Source organism: Dysidea avara, chromosome 1 (genome assembly GCF_963678975.1).
Source record: "Dysidea avara chromosome 1, odDysAvar1.4, whole genome shotgun sequence".
In the NCBI taxonomy this organism is placed as follows: domain Eukaryota; kingdom Metazoa; phylum Porifera; class Demospongiae; order Dictyoceratida; family Dysideidae; genus Dysidea; species Dysidea avara.
The window spans coordinates 42,535,823-42,553,324 of NC_089272.1; the positions used below are offsets into that span (position 1 = coordinate 42,535,823).

The following is a 17,502-nucleotide window of genomic DNA, read 5'->3' on the forward strand; positions in this document are numbered from 1 at the left end:
AACAAAGAGAAGCTTAATTTACATCTCAGTCATCCCATCACTATTCCATAAGAAAGACTGTGCTTTGTACTCAAAAGGTTGGCCAATTTCTTATAAAACTGAGTAGCATCATCACCCATTCCACCAGTAGTAGTGAAAATTAAGGGAGTAAATGAGGCATTCTCTACTTCATGAACCCGTTGTTGGTATTCACGTCTCTTTTCCTTATCATGACATCAGTATGCAGAGTGTAGGGGTTGATTTGAGGGTGTATTAGGGTTAAAAATTCTGACATCAAAGTATGACCTCTCAAATTGTCCTCTCCAAAAACCATTAGCTGCAATGTCAAGCCTTGCGTTATCATCACGATTAGCTGTTTTGTATTGAAGGGTCTCACTAGAAAGAGGCTGAAGGTGGGGTTCAATGACAACATTGTTACAGACCTCGGAAAGTAAATTGGCAGTTAGATCATGAACTTCAGTATGTCTCAGAGAAGGAAACCCACCCTTTGGACAAGACAGAGCATGTTCTATGGTAAAAGAGTGACCACAGGCACAGGAAGTAGGGCAGGCAGATGGTAGCCAATGATAGTGAAGCATAATCGCATCACGAAAAGCAGTTTTATGAAGCACAAAATTGTGTGACTTCAATGGAAGACAAGAGAGCCAATTCGATGCACCCTTCTCCTGAGCCAACATGACTGAGGAACGCATGCTAGGAGTAAGTTCATCAAACAGATGATTGGCAAATTGAAGTTGCTCTTGATGGCTCCTAGAGTGAAATTTGGATCGCAACTGAACCTGTGCATCAAGACAGTCACCTAGTTGATGTACCTGAGAGATAATCAAGCCAATGAGACAAGCATTTACTTCTACAGAGCAGGAACGCTGCTGTGACACAACAATCAAGGGATCAAACACACCAAGGCCTCCAAGCCGCACAGGAAAGCAAACAGCTTTCTCTTGGGACAGTTCAACCCAATAGACTAGGAAGGAAAATAGATATAATAAAATGTTCAAGAGGAAGGAAAAGGTCTGTAGAACAAGAAGAAACACACAACAAAAAATAGTTCCATCAGAAAGAGAGACCATGACAAAAAGCAGCATAGGAAGCATGAGGTTGTGTTTGGGCAAAGAGGCTCAAGGTCTTAAAATCATCAATCCAGCCATCCACTTTATTTCTCAAAAATAGCTGTTCAAAGGCAGGAGTGCCAATTACACCTCCCAAATAACGGTGTCTTTCAGTAGTGACCTGAATGTCACAGTCTCCAAAGATTGTTCTAGCATCAGTTAAAACAGTTACCTAGACTTTCAAGGTAGATTTAGTAGCATTTGGAAAATAGCCACAACGGGGCCCTACAGAAGATAACAAGTCCCACCATTGCTTAAGCTTGGAAAGCTTGCCACCAGCAGCAGAGTCATCAGCATACCAGCACTGCTTTACTAGACCAGTAAGATGAGAAATCAAGGGCAAGGTACCAATAATGTACATAGCCATAGCAAGAGGATCACCCCGGGTAGTCCGTTCACTTGAAAAGATGGTACGACTTCCAGTAAACAAAAAAGCATCAGTACGAAAAGTGTTAATTAAAATGGGAGCAAGATAAGGGCTGAGGACCTAAACATTTTGGAGTGTCACTTGATGATTTAACTCATTGAAGGCATTCTTAGCATTAACAAGGAGGACACCATCAACCTCAGGCAAGTCAAATATTTGTTTCATTGCATGGGCAGCAGCTTCACAACCACCCATTTGACCAGCACATAATTGAGAGGATCCTGCAGCCTGTTGTAAATCACACCCTATAATTGTCATCACAGCCTTTCCAATAATTCTTTGCACAACTTCTTCCACACCAATAAGGCGAACACCAGGATGCTTGTCAAGAGGAATTAGGTGACAAGCACAGTAAGCAGATAAACATTTTGGATTAATATAAAAGGTGGAAATACAATGGGCAAAAGCAGAAATATCTGCACACAAGTCATTAGAAGCATCACCAAAAGCTGTACAAAGATGTCTCCAAGCATGAGCAATAAGACCAGAAGTACCTGCAGAGCCACTTATCTGCAGGACCACTGATTTAATTAAAGCAGCATCTAAGCCATCCAATAGAACTGGATGAAACAATTGAGAGGAGTAAATGGGATCAAGTATAGCATCAGGGTCTGCAGCACAACCATAAGGATGTTTTTCACGCAATACATCAAACACAGTTTTGGGAGAACCATCAGACAAGGAACTCTCTAAATGATCCAAGTTAAGAGGGCCACAATCGCAAGAAGGAAACAGACAGCAAAGAGCAGCATTGACATGGCCCTGAGTCATAAGGTGGGAAAGCCTGGAAGAATGAGGTTGATCATCACAGGAAGGATGATAACGATGAGAAGCAGAGATATGTTTCTGTATGACAATCACTTCATTAAATAAAGCTAAAAAATCACCCTTAAGCCAAAGATCAAGTTGTCTCTGAAGGCAAGAACGAACTACTTGAAAACTGAGTTTGGACTCGTTGTGGGGTTTCTGTAAAAGCAAGTTAGGTATCAACATGGCAGCCTTTAAGGCAAATGGTTCTAGAGCTGACTGGTCACTAAAGGAGTGCAGCAATGATGCAAGTTCAGATACAAAGGATTTGCCCAAGTTACCTGATGGCACGGTAAACAAGTTTGGTTTCCAATGGACAACTTGAAAGTATGGTTGGTCAAGTAATTCAAGCACAGCAGGGCTAGGTGAGCCACACCACTCGAAAGTAGTAAGAGTTGACAAGTTAAAGGAAGGAAGGTTTCGCACATCTGAACTGGTTGTACAAGTGGGGCAAATAAAATAGTCCATTATAAACATCAAGTATTCTACAGCAATAGTGATTCCGACACAATGGCCATGATACCACTGGCAGCAGTTCTCACTGTGGCCATCACATTTAATCATAAACCCATCAGTACCAAAAGGCCGCCCACAAGAGCACCACGCACGGTCAGGATTATCATCGTCAACATCGACGTCATTATTAGACAGTTCAGTCCTTGAAATTAGGTTAGGTAATCCCAAGGCTGCAGCACATGTTGCTGCAGACCTTCAGTGCTGGTCACTGTAAAGCATTAATACAATACAATACAATACAACTGGTTGTTTTCGACGGCTCTTCCTACGTCGTCGGGGTATTCCAATAAGTGCGCATCAAAAGATCAGAACTCAAGAAGCAGAGCGAGAGAATAACACGGTAACAAATGGTAAACTCAACCTACTTAGCGCCGTGCCCAGAGTCAGGAAGCGAATACCAGGACCGAAGATCACTCGAAGAATCAAGAGGAGTTTCTTGGAGCTACAGCACACGTACTTGGCTTTCGAATCATAACTCAGTGGTTTGTAATCCGATTCTTCTGTGCTACTGCATGGACCTTCTACGATGACTATTGCAGCTACACAACCGATTGTTAGTTCATTACTCTAAGCGGTTTTCCTGGTAGGAGTTAAAATTAATGGTATTTTTATTCACGAAGTTCGATAACAATTGTTACAAACCTTTGATTTCGAGTCACATCTCCATAATCGTTATTTCGATTCCTTTCAAACCGCCAAAAGGCACTCCTACGATGGATAGGCTATCCACATATCGATTTTCAACTCATTCCTAAAGCGATTTACCCTGTAGGCGTGGGTGGGGTCTATTCTACGAAAAGGAACGGAACGGAATGATGCGGGACTAAATTACGGAACGGAACGCTTTCTCAAATTGAAGCCTGCAGTTTACCGTTGCTGAAACTGCTCTTACATGTTATCGACGGATCTTCAGAGGGTGATTAAACATGCTCTCAAGAAAGATAGAAACAATTAAAGGACTGATTGTGGGTTTCTTGTTGGTTGTCATTAGTAACGAAGTATTTATTATGGGATTAACTGTCTCAGTGATGAATTTATCACGAAGGGTATTTAATTCATTGCTTGTTTCATCAAGGCTAATAGTATGTGAGTTGTTTATGCTTACTTATACACTCTGGGGCCTGGGCCGGTGTTTCAAGTATGCATCTGTACACTGGAGGTACACTACATAGAAAGCAAGGAGTCAAGAAAGAGTCAGTGGAATTAACTGTTAAGGAATTTCATGCAGTGTGTGGAGCAATGATACTGACAGACTGGGCCGTGTGCCACAAGGAGGCTATATTCTGTGAGCATCAATAAAGTGGCATACCTGAATCCATTAACTACTGCAGTGGACTAAAGCCAGCAGTGGGTTGAAAAGTTTCTGTTTTCAACTGCTAGCAGTATTTGAGACCAACCAGATCTCCTAAGACTCCCATGTATGTAACTATGTTGATAGCCACCACAGGGATTTCTGGGTAGTGCTAAAAGCCGGAACGGAACCAATTAGGGCGCGCGCCAAGTAGAAAAATCGTTTGAGACGGATTTTGCATTGTTTCCAACTGCCACACAGTGACTAGAATTGTGCTAGAGTTCATTTCCTTCTACTTATATGCAAGCTAGAAATCTCTCTCTCGAAGTTTCTATTTAATGTCCGCCACGTGGCATGTTGTGCTCTTACCAATCCATCAAATTCTGTTTAATCCTGATGTAGAATTGCTTCCTTATTATTGTAAAAGGTAAACTACTGTAGTATTTTCATGTTATAGTCGTGTCCAACTCTTTAGTAACAGCGAGGATGGTTTTCTGAAGTCTGCCAGCATGGGCAATAATTTACGAGAGTTAACCACAGTGCATGTTAGTGGCTGTGAATCATATGCTTATAGTGCTTACAAAATAATAGTTTAGCAGGCTAAATGATAGTTTTTCAGCGTAGGTAATTGCAAAACGCAGTGGGCATTAAATAGAAACTTCGAGCGAGCGATTTCTAGCATGCCTACCAGCAGAAGAGAACTAACTTTAGCACAATTCTAGTCACTACGTAAATGGTAAGAAAAGGTGTACAATCTGCAAAAACGATTCCTTAACTTGGCGCGCGCCCCGTTCTATTCCGTTCCGGCTTTTAGCACCACCCGGGATTTCTGTAGTGTAACATTTCACATACTTCTCTGCACATGTACAAAGAAGCTAACATGCATACTGTATTCATTTGTATCCTACTTGAATATGCTGCAACATTGTGGCCTACGTGGGTACCCAACCTGGCAGTATACCTTGAAATCTCAACTGTATAGCAGATCAACACAGAGCATAGACAAATACATGAACTTATGAACCCATTGGACCAGCTGGACTGGGAATCACTAGAAAATATGTACACAAATTTAAAAATTATGTATGTTGCACACAACATGATGAAATTGATATAATATTTGATTTGTTACACTCCCATTCAAGAGAAGATAGAGTGGATGATTATGACACAGTCAGTATGTTTTTGGATAGTTAATGAATCATCTTTGACAGTGCTGTCTAAAAAGTCCTTGGTTCTATAATATGTCAGAAACACCAACTTCAAGTGTATTTGTAATTAGTACATACTTTATGATAGCACATATTATATTAATTATATTTAGTACATAGCTACTTGTATGTGAGGCTAGAATTTTTGCAATTAAAGATGCAGTAAGATTTCATTTTACTTAGAGAAAAATTCAGCTCGTCATTAAAACTGGATTTATTTGTTTACTGTGCAGAAGTCACAAGATTATAATTCACACATACTTAAGTCATTACAAAACTGAATGAAGGAGGGAGAATTAATTACATAAGGGGGAGTGGGTTCCAAAGCTTAATTACTGAAGGGAAAAAATATGAATCAATGTTCTGTTTGTCATTACTTGAAAATATCCTTTCCTTTAACCGAGGGTCACAATGGAAAGAAATCTTTAGTGATATCAATGTGGTCATTAATAATCTTGTACATCATTGTGAGTTTAGCTCTGACTCTTCCCTGTTGTAGTATGGGTAGATCAGCATATTAGAACAATGGAGTATCTCAAAAAATCATTTAGACAGAGTCTGGTAGCTCTCTTCTGGATGGCTTCAGCTTTGTTTTTGGGGGATCCCAAACAGGTGATGCATATTCCACAATAGGTCTAACCATGCTTCTGTAACAATTGCACTTACACAACTTGGGAACGTAGTGATGTAAAATTCTGTGTATATAGAAGGTGTTGATTTGGTTGGCTCTTCTGAATATGATATTCAAAGTCAGCTTGCTATCAAAACCCCTAGATAGGTAGCAGACAAAACTTCCTTGATTAGTGTGTTCTCAATGTAGAAAGTATGTACGATGGGACTTCTCATTGTCACTCTTAAAAACTCGCATTTTTGAGGATTGACTGACATCATCCAAGTGTGAGACCATTGGACTAGCAAGTCCAGATCTTGTTGCAAGGCAACACAGTCATCTGTATTGTGTATAAAAAAGAAAAAAACAAAAACATCACCATCATAGTCCATTGCAACTAAAATTTGATGAATCCAATCTCATAAATCTTCACATGTGGTCTGAAACTCTGAAAGTGATACTTCACTCACTCAGTCACATACCTATTATGCTGAAGTTAGACTGAATCAAGTTGTGATCAACTAACCTTTTCCTGTCACCAGTGCCTTTCTGATTTCTGGAAGATGTGGCCAGTTTATTGTGACTGTGCTCTGAAACTGATGAAATTGATTGGCCTTCTGAATAGCTTGTCAATACCATCAGAAACAATTAACTGACTTCCAATCTGGCATCTGAGCCACTGCAACAAACTCGCCTCAGTCATCAATAAATGAATTAAAGAGCATTGCTTGGTATATTAGGGAGGAGAGCAGTCACTGAGACAGCTAATACCACAATTACAAATTCGTTGCTAATAACGACTAACACGAACCCACAATCAATCCTTTAATCATCTCTATCTTTCTTGGAGGTATGTTTGATCACCAACTAGAAGTCCGTTGATAACTTTTTATTATTATTATTATTGTTTACTGAGCAGTCAGCCCTGCTGGTGTGCTCAGGAATCACATAAACAAATACATTAGGTACAATAATATGATTGGAGTCTAGCTGTAAATAGATCAGTATCTGCAATTTCAATTGTATCAGTTGGTAGTATGTTCCACTCGTTTATTGTTCTTGAGAAATAGCTGTTTTGGTATGCCGTGGTGGATGAGGTAGGTAAAATATAGTGAAGATGGTGGTATTGTCTTGTTGGTCGTGTTTTGGTAAGTAATAATGAGGAATTTGGAGTGATAACTGTTGGTAGTGTATCTTATGCAATATTTGTAACCTAGATAATTTCCGACGAATTTGTAATGTAGGCCATTTCAGCTGATCCAACATTAGAGAAACTGAACTGAATCTGCCATAGTCATTCAACACCCAGCACGCTGCTGTTCGTTGTACTTTCTCTAACTCTGAAATATCTCCAACGTGGTAGGGATCCCAGACAGCAGATGCATACTCTAGTTGTGGTCTCACCATTGTTAGGTAAGCTGATTCTTTAACTTGTTTTGAACATTTGTTTAGATTGCGTTTTAAGAAATTGAGTGTTCTAGATGCTTTATTGACAACATTTGATATGTGAGGTGACCAAGACAGTGATTTATGAATTAAGACTCCTAGGTACATATGTTGATCAGATATATCTAGTATGTGACTGTCAAGTGTGTAGTCGTAAGTGAGTGGTGATAAGGATCTCGTGCAACGTATAACTGTACATTTACTAATATTGAACTTAAGTTGCCAAGTATCGGCCCATTCTGACAGTTTATTTAAATCTTCTTGAAGTCTGTTGATGTCTTCTACACTATTGATAACTCTATAAAGCAAGCAATCATCAGCGAACAGGCGGAGTGGTGAGTTGATGTCTTTAGTTATGTCATTTATATACAATAGGAACATTAGAGGTCCAAGAACTGTGTCTTGTGGTACCCCAGACATTACCGACACTGGACTAGAGGATCCACTATTTAAAACAACACACTGAGTACGTTGGGTAAGCCAAGTTTGGATCCAGTTATAAGTACTGCCATTAATTCCATAACATCTTAGTTTGGTCATTAAGCGTTGGTGTGGTACTGTATTGAATGCTTTAGAAAAATCCAATAGGATGATATCTATTTGTTTCTGATGGTCTAGAGCAAAGGATATGTCTTCTGTAAGAGTAATTAGTTGAGTTATGCATGAATGATTAGATCTGAACCCATGTTGATTTTCAATTAATATGTTGTTTTCGTTTAGATGGTTGATGATGGAATGATATATAATGTGTTCCATAACCTTTGCGCAAATGGAGGTCAAAGATATGGGGCGATAATTACTAACACTACTGTGGTTACCTTTCTTGAATACTGGACATATATTGGCTTTTAACCAATCAGATGGCAATGAGTTAGTTGACAGAGAATGATTGAAAATTATGTGTAATATTGGTGTTATTTCATCTGCGCAATGCTTCAAGATGTAAGGGGATATACGGTCTGGACCACTAGCTTTATTTGTAGCAAGTGTTATAAGTAACTTATGTATTCCAGATTGTGAGATAGATATATCAGGCATGTTGGCCAATTGGGTACTTCAGTATTACTATCCGTAGTAGGCATTGTTAACAAGTTTTCCTTTGTAAACACAGATTTAAAGTGATTATTCAAAGCATTTGCTTTGTCTTTTGCATGATGGATTGTTTGGTCACCTATAAGTAATGTCAGAATATCATGTTTATCTTGTTTTTTGGCTCTGATGTACTTCCAAAATTGTCGACGATTTCCACTGAAGGAGTTATTAAATAATCTGCTGTAATAGTTATTGTGTGCTGCTCTCACTTTCGAATTTATAGAATTCTTTAATTTACGATAAGCATCCCAATCAGATTGTAAAGTGGTTCTTTTAGCTTTGTTGTACAAACGTTTTCGAACTTTCATATCCTTTTTCATTTGTCTATTTATCCATGGCAGTACATTACTTGATTTATTTACTTTGTGTGGAACATGATCAAGAACAGCCTTGTGAAGTGTTTGCTTAAACTCTTGCCATAGCTGATCAACAGATCTAGACTGAGGGTTACTGAGCAGGAAAGCATTTCTAAAGGTTATGAGATCATCTTTTATTGATTGAATATCTCCTTTATGGTATAAAGCAACTTTGTGTTGGTTTCTACTTGATGTTGGTTTATGAATTATGTCAAAATCAAATATTATAGCATCATGATCAGAAATACCAGGTACAATGCCAAGATCAACTTGTAAGGCCAGTTTCAGCAATGGTAAGCTGCAGGCTTCAATTTGGGAAAGCGTTCCGTTCCGTAGTTTAGCCCATCATTCCGTTCCGTTCCGTTCCGTTCCGTTCCGTTCCGTAGAATAGACCCCACCGTAGGCGTGACAATAAATAAATAAATACCCAATGGCGGTTGTAGTGTCTCAAAGTGCTCTCTCTCCCGACCATCCTATTGACGTTATTTGTGGTTCCTTACCGGCCAAACTGTTCCCTGATAAGCTCAAGGATGGTTTCAGTCGTTGTATTTCGTTTACTGCCGGGAATGGGTCGTTTATGACCCCTTGTAAGTTTGAGCGTCGCGCTGGTCGCTCTTCATCCAAGAACTGGAAGAGAACAATTCGTTACGCAGGGAAACCCATTGGTGACTTTCTTCAGTGTGTTGTGAATCAGAATGGCAAAAAGGAAGTTAGTTTTGTCACCTCCAGCCCGCCATTGTTACGCTCGATAGTCGCTGACACAGCAAGTCTTACTTTGTCGGTATCTATGTGTTCTTCAGCTGGTCGTGGCCCAGTTGTCACTTCAGCAATTCCTGATAAAGCCGTATCCACTTCAACAAGTTCTGTTAAAGTTGTGTCCTCTCCAGCAAGTCCTGGTAAATGTGTTCCTATTCCAGCAAGTCTTAAAGTTGTGTCTTTTCCAGCAAGTCCTGATAATCCTGTTACTTTTCCAGCAAGTCTTAAAGCTGTGTCCTCTTCAACAAGTCCTGTTAATGTTATCACTATTCCAGCAAGTCCTGTTAAAGTTGTGTCCTCTCCAGCAAATCCTGATAAAGTTGTTCATTCCCCAGCAAGTCCTGATGAAGTCTTGTCCTCTTCAGCAAGCCCTGATAAAGTTGTTATTCCAGTAAATGTTGTGTCCTCTATGGCAAGTCCTGATAAAGGTGTTACTATTCCAGCAAGTCCTGATAAAGCGTTGTCCTCTCCAGCAAGTCCTGATAAAGTTGTTCTTTCTCCAGCAAGTTCTGATGTAGTTTTGTCCTCTTCAGCAAGCCCTGATAAAGTTGTTACTATTCCAGCAAGTCCTGTGCCCTCTCCAGCAGTTCAGACAGTCCTGATTTGTGTCGCACTATGATGCAGTCATCTTTGCAGCCCTCACCAATGATGGTGGGTATCCCAGCCAGTGCTTCCTCGGCTGATCACTTTTTTTCACTTCTATCTTGTCCTATTTATAATAAATCCTGTTCCTCCTGTTCTCTTTTATGGCAACACATCAACTCGGTTCACATATCTAGGTATGTTTTTCCATCTGCGACTTTCTTTCCTTGTAACCGTCTTATTTGCTCTGTTCCCTCTTGCCGTTGGGCTACTCATGAACGTTTTCGTAAAATAGGCTGCAGACATTTACTTAAGCCTGGTCAGCGCTGTAATGCTCCATTAGTTTCTGCTTCTGATCTTCCTTTCTTAATTTGTGATCAGTCTGAAAGTCAGTCTCCCACTTCTCCTTCACCACCTTCCTTAGCTTTCTCCACCAGTATTCCTTCTGATCCTTTAGAGTTAGCCCTTCTGTCAGCTTCTGCATGTTCTTTTGTTGGCCCTCCTCATCTTGAGTCTGAGGCTCTGTCTGTAGTGATGAATTATGTTATGACCTGTCCTGTCTCAACTGTTGTTCACATTCCCCGCAGTGTTCGTCCTTTGCTAGCTAGAGTCTTGTCTACCGAGTTTCAAAATGCAATTTCTTCAGTCTGGGGCTTTATGCATCTTTTTCTGTTTGCTAAACTGGCACTACGTATGCCTCCACTTCGTCAGCGCCGCCATCGTTTTATTTTAGCTTCTGTTTTGCTAGACCGCCTTCATCTCTGGTCTCAGCCCGATGGTTTGTATAATCTTTGGAAAGCTCTACAAGATGATTTACATGTCTCTCGCTCCAGTCACTGTATTCAGTCTTCAAAACACAATATTTCTCGAGCTTTGTTCTGGGCTCGGGAAGGTAGGTACAGTAATGCTGTACAGTCTCTTACTTCTACTGGTGTGGCTGATAAGAATGATGATTTGGCATTTCAAGAGTTGCTTCAGCGACATCCTGTCTCTGATCCACCTTCTTGTTCGGCCCCCAAGACTGCTTCTTTAGTTGTAGATGAATCTGCTGTATTAATATGTTTGAAGGGTTTTCCTCGTGGTACCAGTCCCGGTGCCTCTGGTTTACGTGCACAGCACCTTCTTGATGCAGTCAGTGGCCACACTGCACCTTCTGCTGAACTTTGCCTTATCACCCTCACTCGTCTGATGAACTTTTTGCTTTCTGGAAAAGCTTCTCTATCGCTTGCCCCTTGGTTGTGTGGTGCCCCTTTAACAGCTCTTCTGAAAAAGAACGGGGGTGTTCACCCTATTGCAGTTGGTGAAATTCTTCATCGCCTTGCCAGTCGTCTGTGCTGTCAGTTTGCTCGTCCCTTTCTCTCAGACTTTTTCCTACCTTATGGTCAAGTGGGTGTTGGTATCCCAGGTGGTTTTGAGGCAGCTATCCATGCTGTCCGTCATTCTCTTTCCCAATTTGGCAATGATGAATCTCTAGCTCTACTCAAAATAGACATGAAGAATGCATTTAATGAATGTAATCGCTCAGCTTTTCTTGATGGTGTGTGTAAAGAGTTTCCAGAGATTTCCCCCTGGGTGTATTAGTGCTACAGTCAACCTGCTGAGCTGAGGTTTGGCCACAGGCGTATTCTTGCTTCCACAGGTGTCCAACAGGGAGATCCTCTTGGTCCCTTACTTTTTTCTTTGGTGTTGGTGCAATTTCTTCGTTCCATCTCTTTTAGTGAAACATGTCTTCTTAACCTGTGGTATTTAGATGATGGCACATTTATAGGTACTAGATTTTGTCTTCACGCATTACTTTCACATTTTACTGAGTCAGGTCCCAGTTTTGGTCTTTACATCAACCTATCCAAGTGTGAACTATACTGGCCTTCTGGTGACAGTTCTTTTCCTAACTTTCATCCTGCCATCAAGCGTATCAACCCCAAGAACAGTGGTTTGGAGCTTCTTGGATCTCCTATTTGGGGACCTCCACAGTTTTACGATGCCTTTTTATCTGTTCAATTTGATAAAATAGTTGCAATTCAGGATAAATTGGTTGACCTCGAGGACCCTCAAGTAGAGTTGCATCTGCTTAGGAGCTGTCTTAGCGTTTGCAAGGTCACTCACCTTTTACGTTGTGTGCCATCTTCCTCTTTGGGCTCCTTTCCCTCACATTTTGACCTTAGGTTGTGAGAATTCCTTAGTAGAATCTTGTGTTGTGGAATTTCTGATAGTAGTTGGACACAAGCCACCTTGCCATTTAAGTTAGGAAGCTTGGGCCTATGTGAATCTGAGCGTTCTGCTGTTCCTGCATTTGTGGGGTCCTGTAATTCTGCCCGTATTTTAGTGTCACGTTTAGTGGAAACTTTTGATGTTTTTATGCCATTTCCCGGGGAGGATTGTTCCCTCGCTTTCTTCGAAGGTATGTCTGTTTCTGTGTTGCATAACTCCTCTCAAACTGACCTTCAAGCCATTTTAGATGATTCACTTTTTAAACAGCTTGTAAGCAGTTCCACTATTCATGATCAAGCACATCTGCGTGCTTTATCACATTCTTCTGGCACCAGCAGTGGTTGGCTTAAAGCACTTCCACAGCCTGCTTTGGATCTAGCTATTCCTCCTCACGATTTTACTATAGCTTTACATTTGTGGCTTGGCATTCCTTTGTTCCCTTCTTTACCACTCTGTACTTGTCTATCTGTCATTGACCAGTTTGGTGATCATCTGGTGCTCTCATGGTCCCTTGAGGATCCAGCGTCATAATGCTTTAGTGTCTGTTGTACACCATGCCTTGCTCCAAGATCACCCTGGTGTTCTTAGGGAGCAAGGCATTTCATCTGACCAATCTCGTACTGGCGACATATACCACTCTGACTTTCATCTTGGTCGTCCTGCCTATTTTGATCTCTCCATCAGGACTACCACTCAGTCTGCTGTCATATCTTCTGCTTCTTCTCAGGCTGGGGTGGCCGCTGCTGTTGGTGAGATAGCTAAGGACAATCAATACCAGGACATTGTGAATGATAATGGAGGAGATTTTATCCCTCTTGTATGTGAGACCTTTAGTGTTTGGTCACCATATGCCCTATCAATTTTAGGATCCATAGCTGACAGAACAACTGTTAGAAACGGTTTACCTCGAAAGTTTGCTAGGCGCCAACTTCTCCAGCAACTGTCTGTGACTTTGTGGAGGTACAATGCGAAAATGATACTCCGCCAGTATTCGCTTACTGCTGAGGACGAATTTCCTGACTTTGACATTGGTTAAGTTAACTACGTAGGTAGTAATAAGTATATAGTTAGGTAATAAGTAGTAGCAAGAGTTAATAGTAGTATGGTGTAGTTTTCAGTATGTACGTGTGTTATGTCCCATATTCTATAAATTTTTTTTGAAAACAACTAGAAAACAACTCGGTCGAGATGGCCAGTTCGTTTAAAGTATCTGTGGAACCCTTAGCCACTGCTAGAATAAAACAGATTAATTATGAGGGCGAAGAGATTTATCAAGAGAGGCCTACTTCATCACAACTACTCACCGAGCTAGTGCAACGGGTTGACTTTAGCGCTGTAGAGAACAAAGATGATTCAGAGACTGGTCCGCCTGCGAAGAAATCTGTAGATAGGTGGCCATGGGAGGAGACTCACTCAAAACTGAAGCAAGCTTTGATGGAAGTTAATGTGTTGGCCGATTTACTACGAATGGCACAAGATCACAAACACTATGTGATGCTTGACCCAGTACTACAGGAACCCAGAACTGTTAAGTCCTCATACCAACTGTATATCAAAAAGAAGGCTATTGCTGCTGCTGCAGACATCTTACAAGAAGGTGCAAAGAATTTGAATGCATTTCTTGGGGTATCAAACAGTGACCACTTCCACAAAGCTTTGTTAGAGATGAGAAAAGGGTGGAAATTACGGAGAACCAACACTGGGATTGTAGGAGATCTCAATTATTATTCTGGGCGAGTTAGTCATTTGCCATCAACATTTGGGGTACACAAGGGAGACAGCGACCAAGGTACAATTGTCATAACTGTTCCAAGAGACAATAAATCGATCTTGCTTTATGCGGATAATCGGTCGTAACTCATGAACTGTTCATCACCTTTTCACCACACTTGGTACTAGGATTCATTATTAGACTGCCTTTAAGTGTGCCAAGTTTCAAGACGATCGGTTAAACGCGTTTGTGTTTATAGCAATTTTTTAAAGTGCGAAAAAGATCGTCAAGCAGATAAATTGATATTTCAAGAGTTATGTTCAACAGTGTTTAAATTGAATATTACTTTGACGAAGACAGCTCGCCTTGGTAAGAGAATAGAAGACAAGCCGAGACCCTTACTTGTTTGCCTTAGTGACGAATCTGACAAAATTGAAATTCTGTCAAGGTCTGGAATGCTTCGCAAACAGGAACAATATAGTAGGGTATGTATTGCACCTGACAGAACAAAGTTTGAGCGCCAGAAACACCATAAATTAGTGGAATAAATGAAACGCAGAAGACAGAGTGGTGAAAAGAATCTGGCAATCCGGAATGGTAGACCTCGTTCCAGTTCGTTTTCCCCTAATGACACCTCTCAGCACTCCTCATAATCCACATATAGTTGCAGCATTACAGTGTAATGCTCATAGTTTTGATAACTGTCATCTCCCATACATTAACAAGATTTCTCCACACAATAGAGCACGCATAAACCACATACCTCATCCACCTAAGGTTCCCCAAATTAAAAAATCAATGAAACTGGCAATTGTTAACTGTCGCAGTATTGTCAATAAGCATGCTGAGCTTGAAGCTTTACTTCATGTACATAACTTAGACTTACTTATTGGCACTGAATCACACCTTGATGAAACGGTTATATCCTCAGAAATTTTCTCATCACAATAATATACTACCTACCGTCATGACAGAAACAGGCATGGTGGCGGTGTGTTCATACTGGTTAGAAATGACATTCCATCCTCCCAAATTCATGTATCTGAATCGATTGAGCAAACTTGGGTTCACATCCACAAGGATCACAAGCAGAGTATCATACTGGAATCAGTCTACTGTCCACCAAATTCTCCTAGTACAGTCTTAGATGAATTAAAAGATACTATCAGTAACATCAGAAACTCCCATCCTACTGCTAAACTACTTCTTGGAGGCGATTTTAATTGTCCAGGAATTGATTGGCATCATAAAACATTATTAGATTCATATGTACCTGTGTCCTTTAGGGAGAAACTCTTGAAGTGGTAGAAGAGTTTCATTTTGAGCAACTGGTTACCACTCCTACCAGGGGCCCTAACATCCTGGACCTATGTTTTGTTAGTCACCCAGATCTTTTTACCTTGTGTCAAACTGCTCCTGGTATTAGTGATCATGATTCAGTTATAGTAGAATTTTCTACTCAAATTAAGCTAGTGAAGAAATCTCCTAGAGAAATCTTCTTATACCATAAAGCAAACTGGGACCTTATACGAGATAAAATGTGCAGCATTAATGAAAGATACTTTGATTTAAACTCTACCAATGAAAGAAGCGTAGAGGATAACTGGACATTCTTTCATGATCATTATCTTCAACTTATAGAAGAACACGTCCCTAAAAAATCTCTCAGTACTAAGTCTCATTTACCCTGGATGAACACTACTTTAAAACGATTGCTCAAGAAAAAGCAACGGACATATAATCGTGCTAAGAAGTACCAACGTGCAAAGGATTGGGATGAATATAAAAGATTACAGTATCAATCTAAAAGTATTATGCGCCAACAACACAAGAGGTACCTATCCAACTTAATAAATCCACAAAACAACTTGAAATGCTTTTGGCATTATGTTAAAGGTAAACACCAGGACAATGTAGGAATTGGGGCATTAAAGAATCAGGCAAATGATATGATCACCAATTCTATAGAAAAGGCTGAGATTCTAAATAAGCAATTTGAGTCAGTATTTACTGCTGAGGACACAAGTAGTATTCCAGATACTGGTACCTCTCCTTACACATCCATCCCAGATATTGATATTACACTCAATGGAGTGAGGAACCTCCTTTTAAAATCCAACGTGAATAAATCTGCAGGTCCTGATAACATACATGCTGCTTTTTTGAAGAATACTGCTATTGAATCAGCTCCTATATTGACTCATTTATTTAAGCAATCATTAAGAAATGTTATAGTACCAGTCTCTTGGAAACAAGCAAATGTCACTCCAGTATATAAAAAGGGGGATAAGACAGACCCCGGAAATTACCGCCCAGTATCTCTCACATCACTTGTATGCAAAACTCTAGAGCATGTCCTAGTAAGTCAGATAATGAAACACCTCGAGTTAAATCAGATACTAGCTGATGTACAGTATGGATTCAGATCCAGTCGATCATGTGAAGCCCAACTCTTCCTCGCAGTAGATGATTTGGCAAGAGCAGTAGATAATAAACTTCAAGTTGATTTAGCCATTTTAGACTTTGAAAAGGCATTTGATAAAAAGTTGCTCATACCAGATTGACCCATAAATTAGATTACTATGGTATAAGAGGTGATTTACTGCAGTGGACCCAATCCTTTCTTACTAACCGTGCACAGAAAGTTGTTGTTGATGGTGTATGCTCTTCACCTTGCAATGTCACATCAGGAGTACCACAAGGATCAGTGCTTGGTCCAGTTTTATTTCTTATCTACATAAATGACATAACAACCAATGTTCACAGCCAGCTTAGATTCTTTGCTGATGATTGCCTAGTTTATCGCCCTATTAATTCTCCAGAAGATCATAAGATATTTCAGGATGACCTTGACAAGGTAACAACATGGGCTGATATTTGGCAGATGAAGTTCAATGTCAAAATTTGCTGCATCCTACGAGTATCTACTCTACACTCTACTAGTAATTTTACATATACAATGTAAAGAATCCCTCTACAAGTTGTCGAAAAACATTACTATCTGGGAGTGCTTTTAGATAGCAAGTTATCATGGACCGCTCACATTAACTCGATTTGCAACAAAGCAAATCGACTACTAGGATTTCTACGCAGAAACCTCCATCATTGTCCACCTCACTTAAAAGAGCGTGCTTATAAACAGATTGTTTTACCAACTATTGAGTATTGTTCTGCTATATGGGATCCATACCAGCAAACATCCATCCATAAGCTAGAAATGCTACAGCATCATGCTGCACGGTTTGTATTAAACAAACCTTGGAGGAGGAACCACAGAGACAGTATAACCGACATGCTAATGACGTTGAAATGGCCATCGCTTGAGAATCGTAGAAGACAGTCATGTTTAATTCTGCTATTTAAGTTCGTAAACAAGT

At 40.2% G+C, this 17,502-nt stretch overlaps 1 protein-coding gene and 1 long non-coding RNA gene across 4 annotated transcripts; both read left to right on the forward strand.

The window, feature by feature from the left end:
- Positions 1 to 6,866: 6,866 nt before the first annotated feature.
- Positions 6,867 to 8,159, forward strand: LOC136250410 (uncharacterized). 3 transcript variants are annotated; one of them, XR_010698529.1, is made up of 3 exons: positions 6,867 to 7,519; positions 7,569 to 7,752; positions 8,138 to 8,159. It is a non-coding gene; the product is annotated as an uncharacterized lncRNA (long non-coding RNA). The 3 variants fall into 3 exon arrangements; XR_010698527.1 differs by lacking the exon at positions 8,138 to 8,159 and adding an exon at positions 7,802 to 7,892; XR_010698528.1 differs by lacking the exon at positions 8,138 to 8,159 and adding an exon at positions 7,793 to 7,810.
- Positions 8,160 to 13,585: 5,426 nt separating this feature from the next.
- LOC136241969 (mediator of RNA polymerase II transcription subunit 17-like) lies at positions 13,586 to 14,271 on the forward strand. The gene has a single exon (XM_066033309.1). The coding sequence runs from the start codon at positions 13,603 to 13,605 to the stop codon at positions 14,269 to 14,271; it is 669 nt and encodes a 222-aa protein (XP_065889381.1). The 5' UTR covers positions 13,586 to 13,602.
- Positions 14,272 to 17,502: the final 3,231 nt, after the last annotated feature.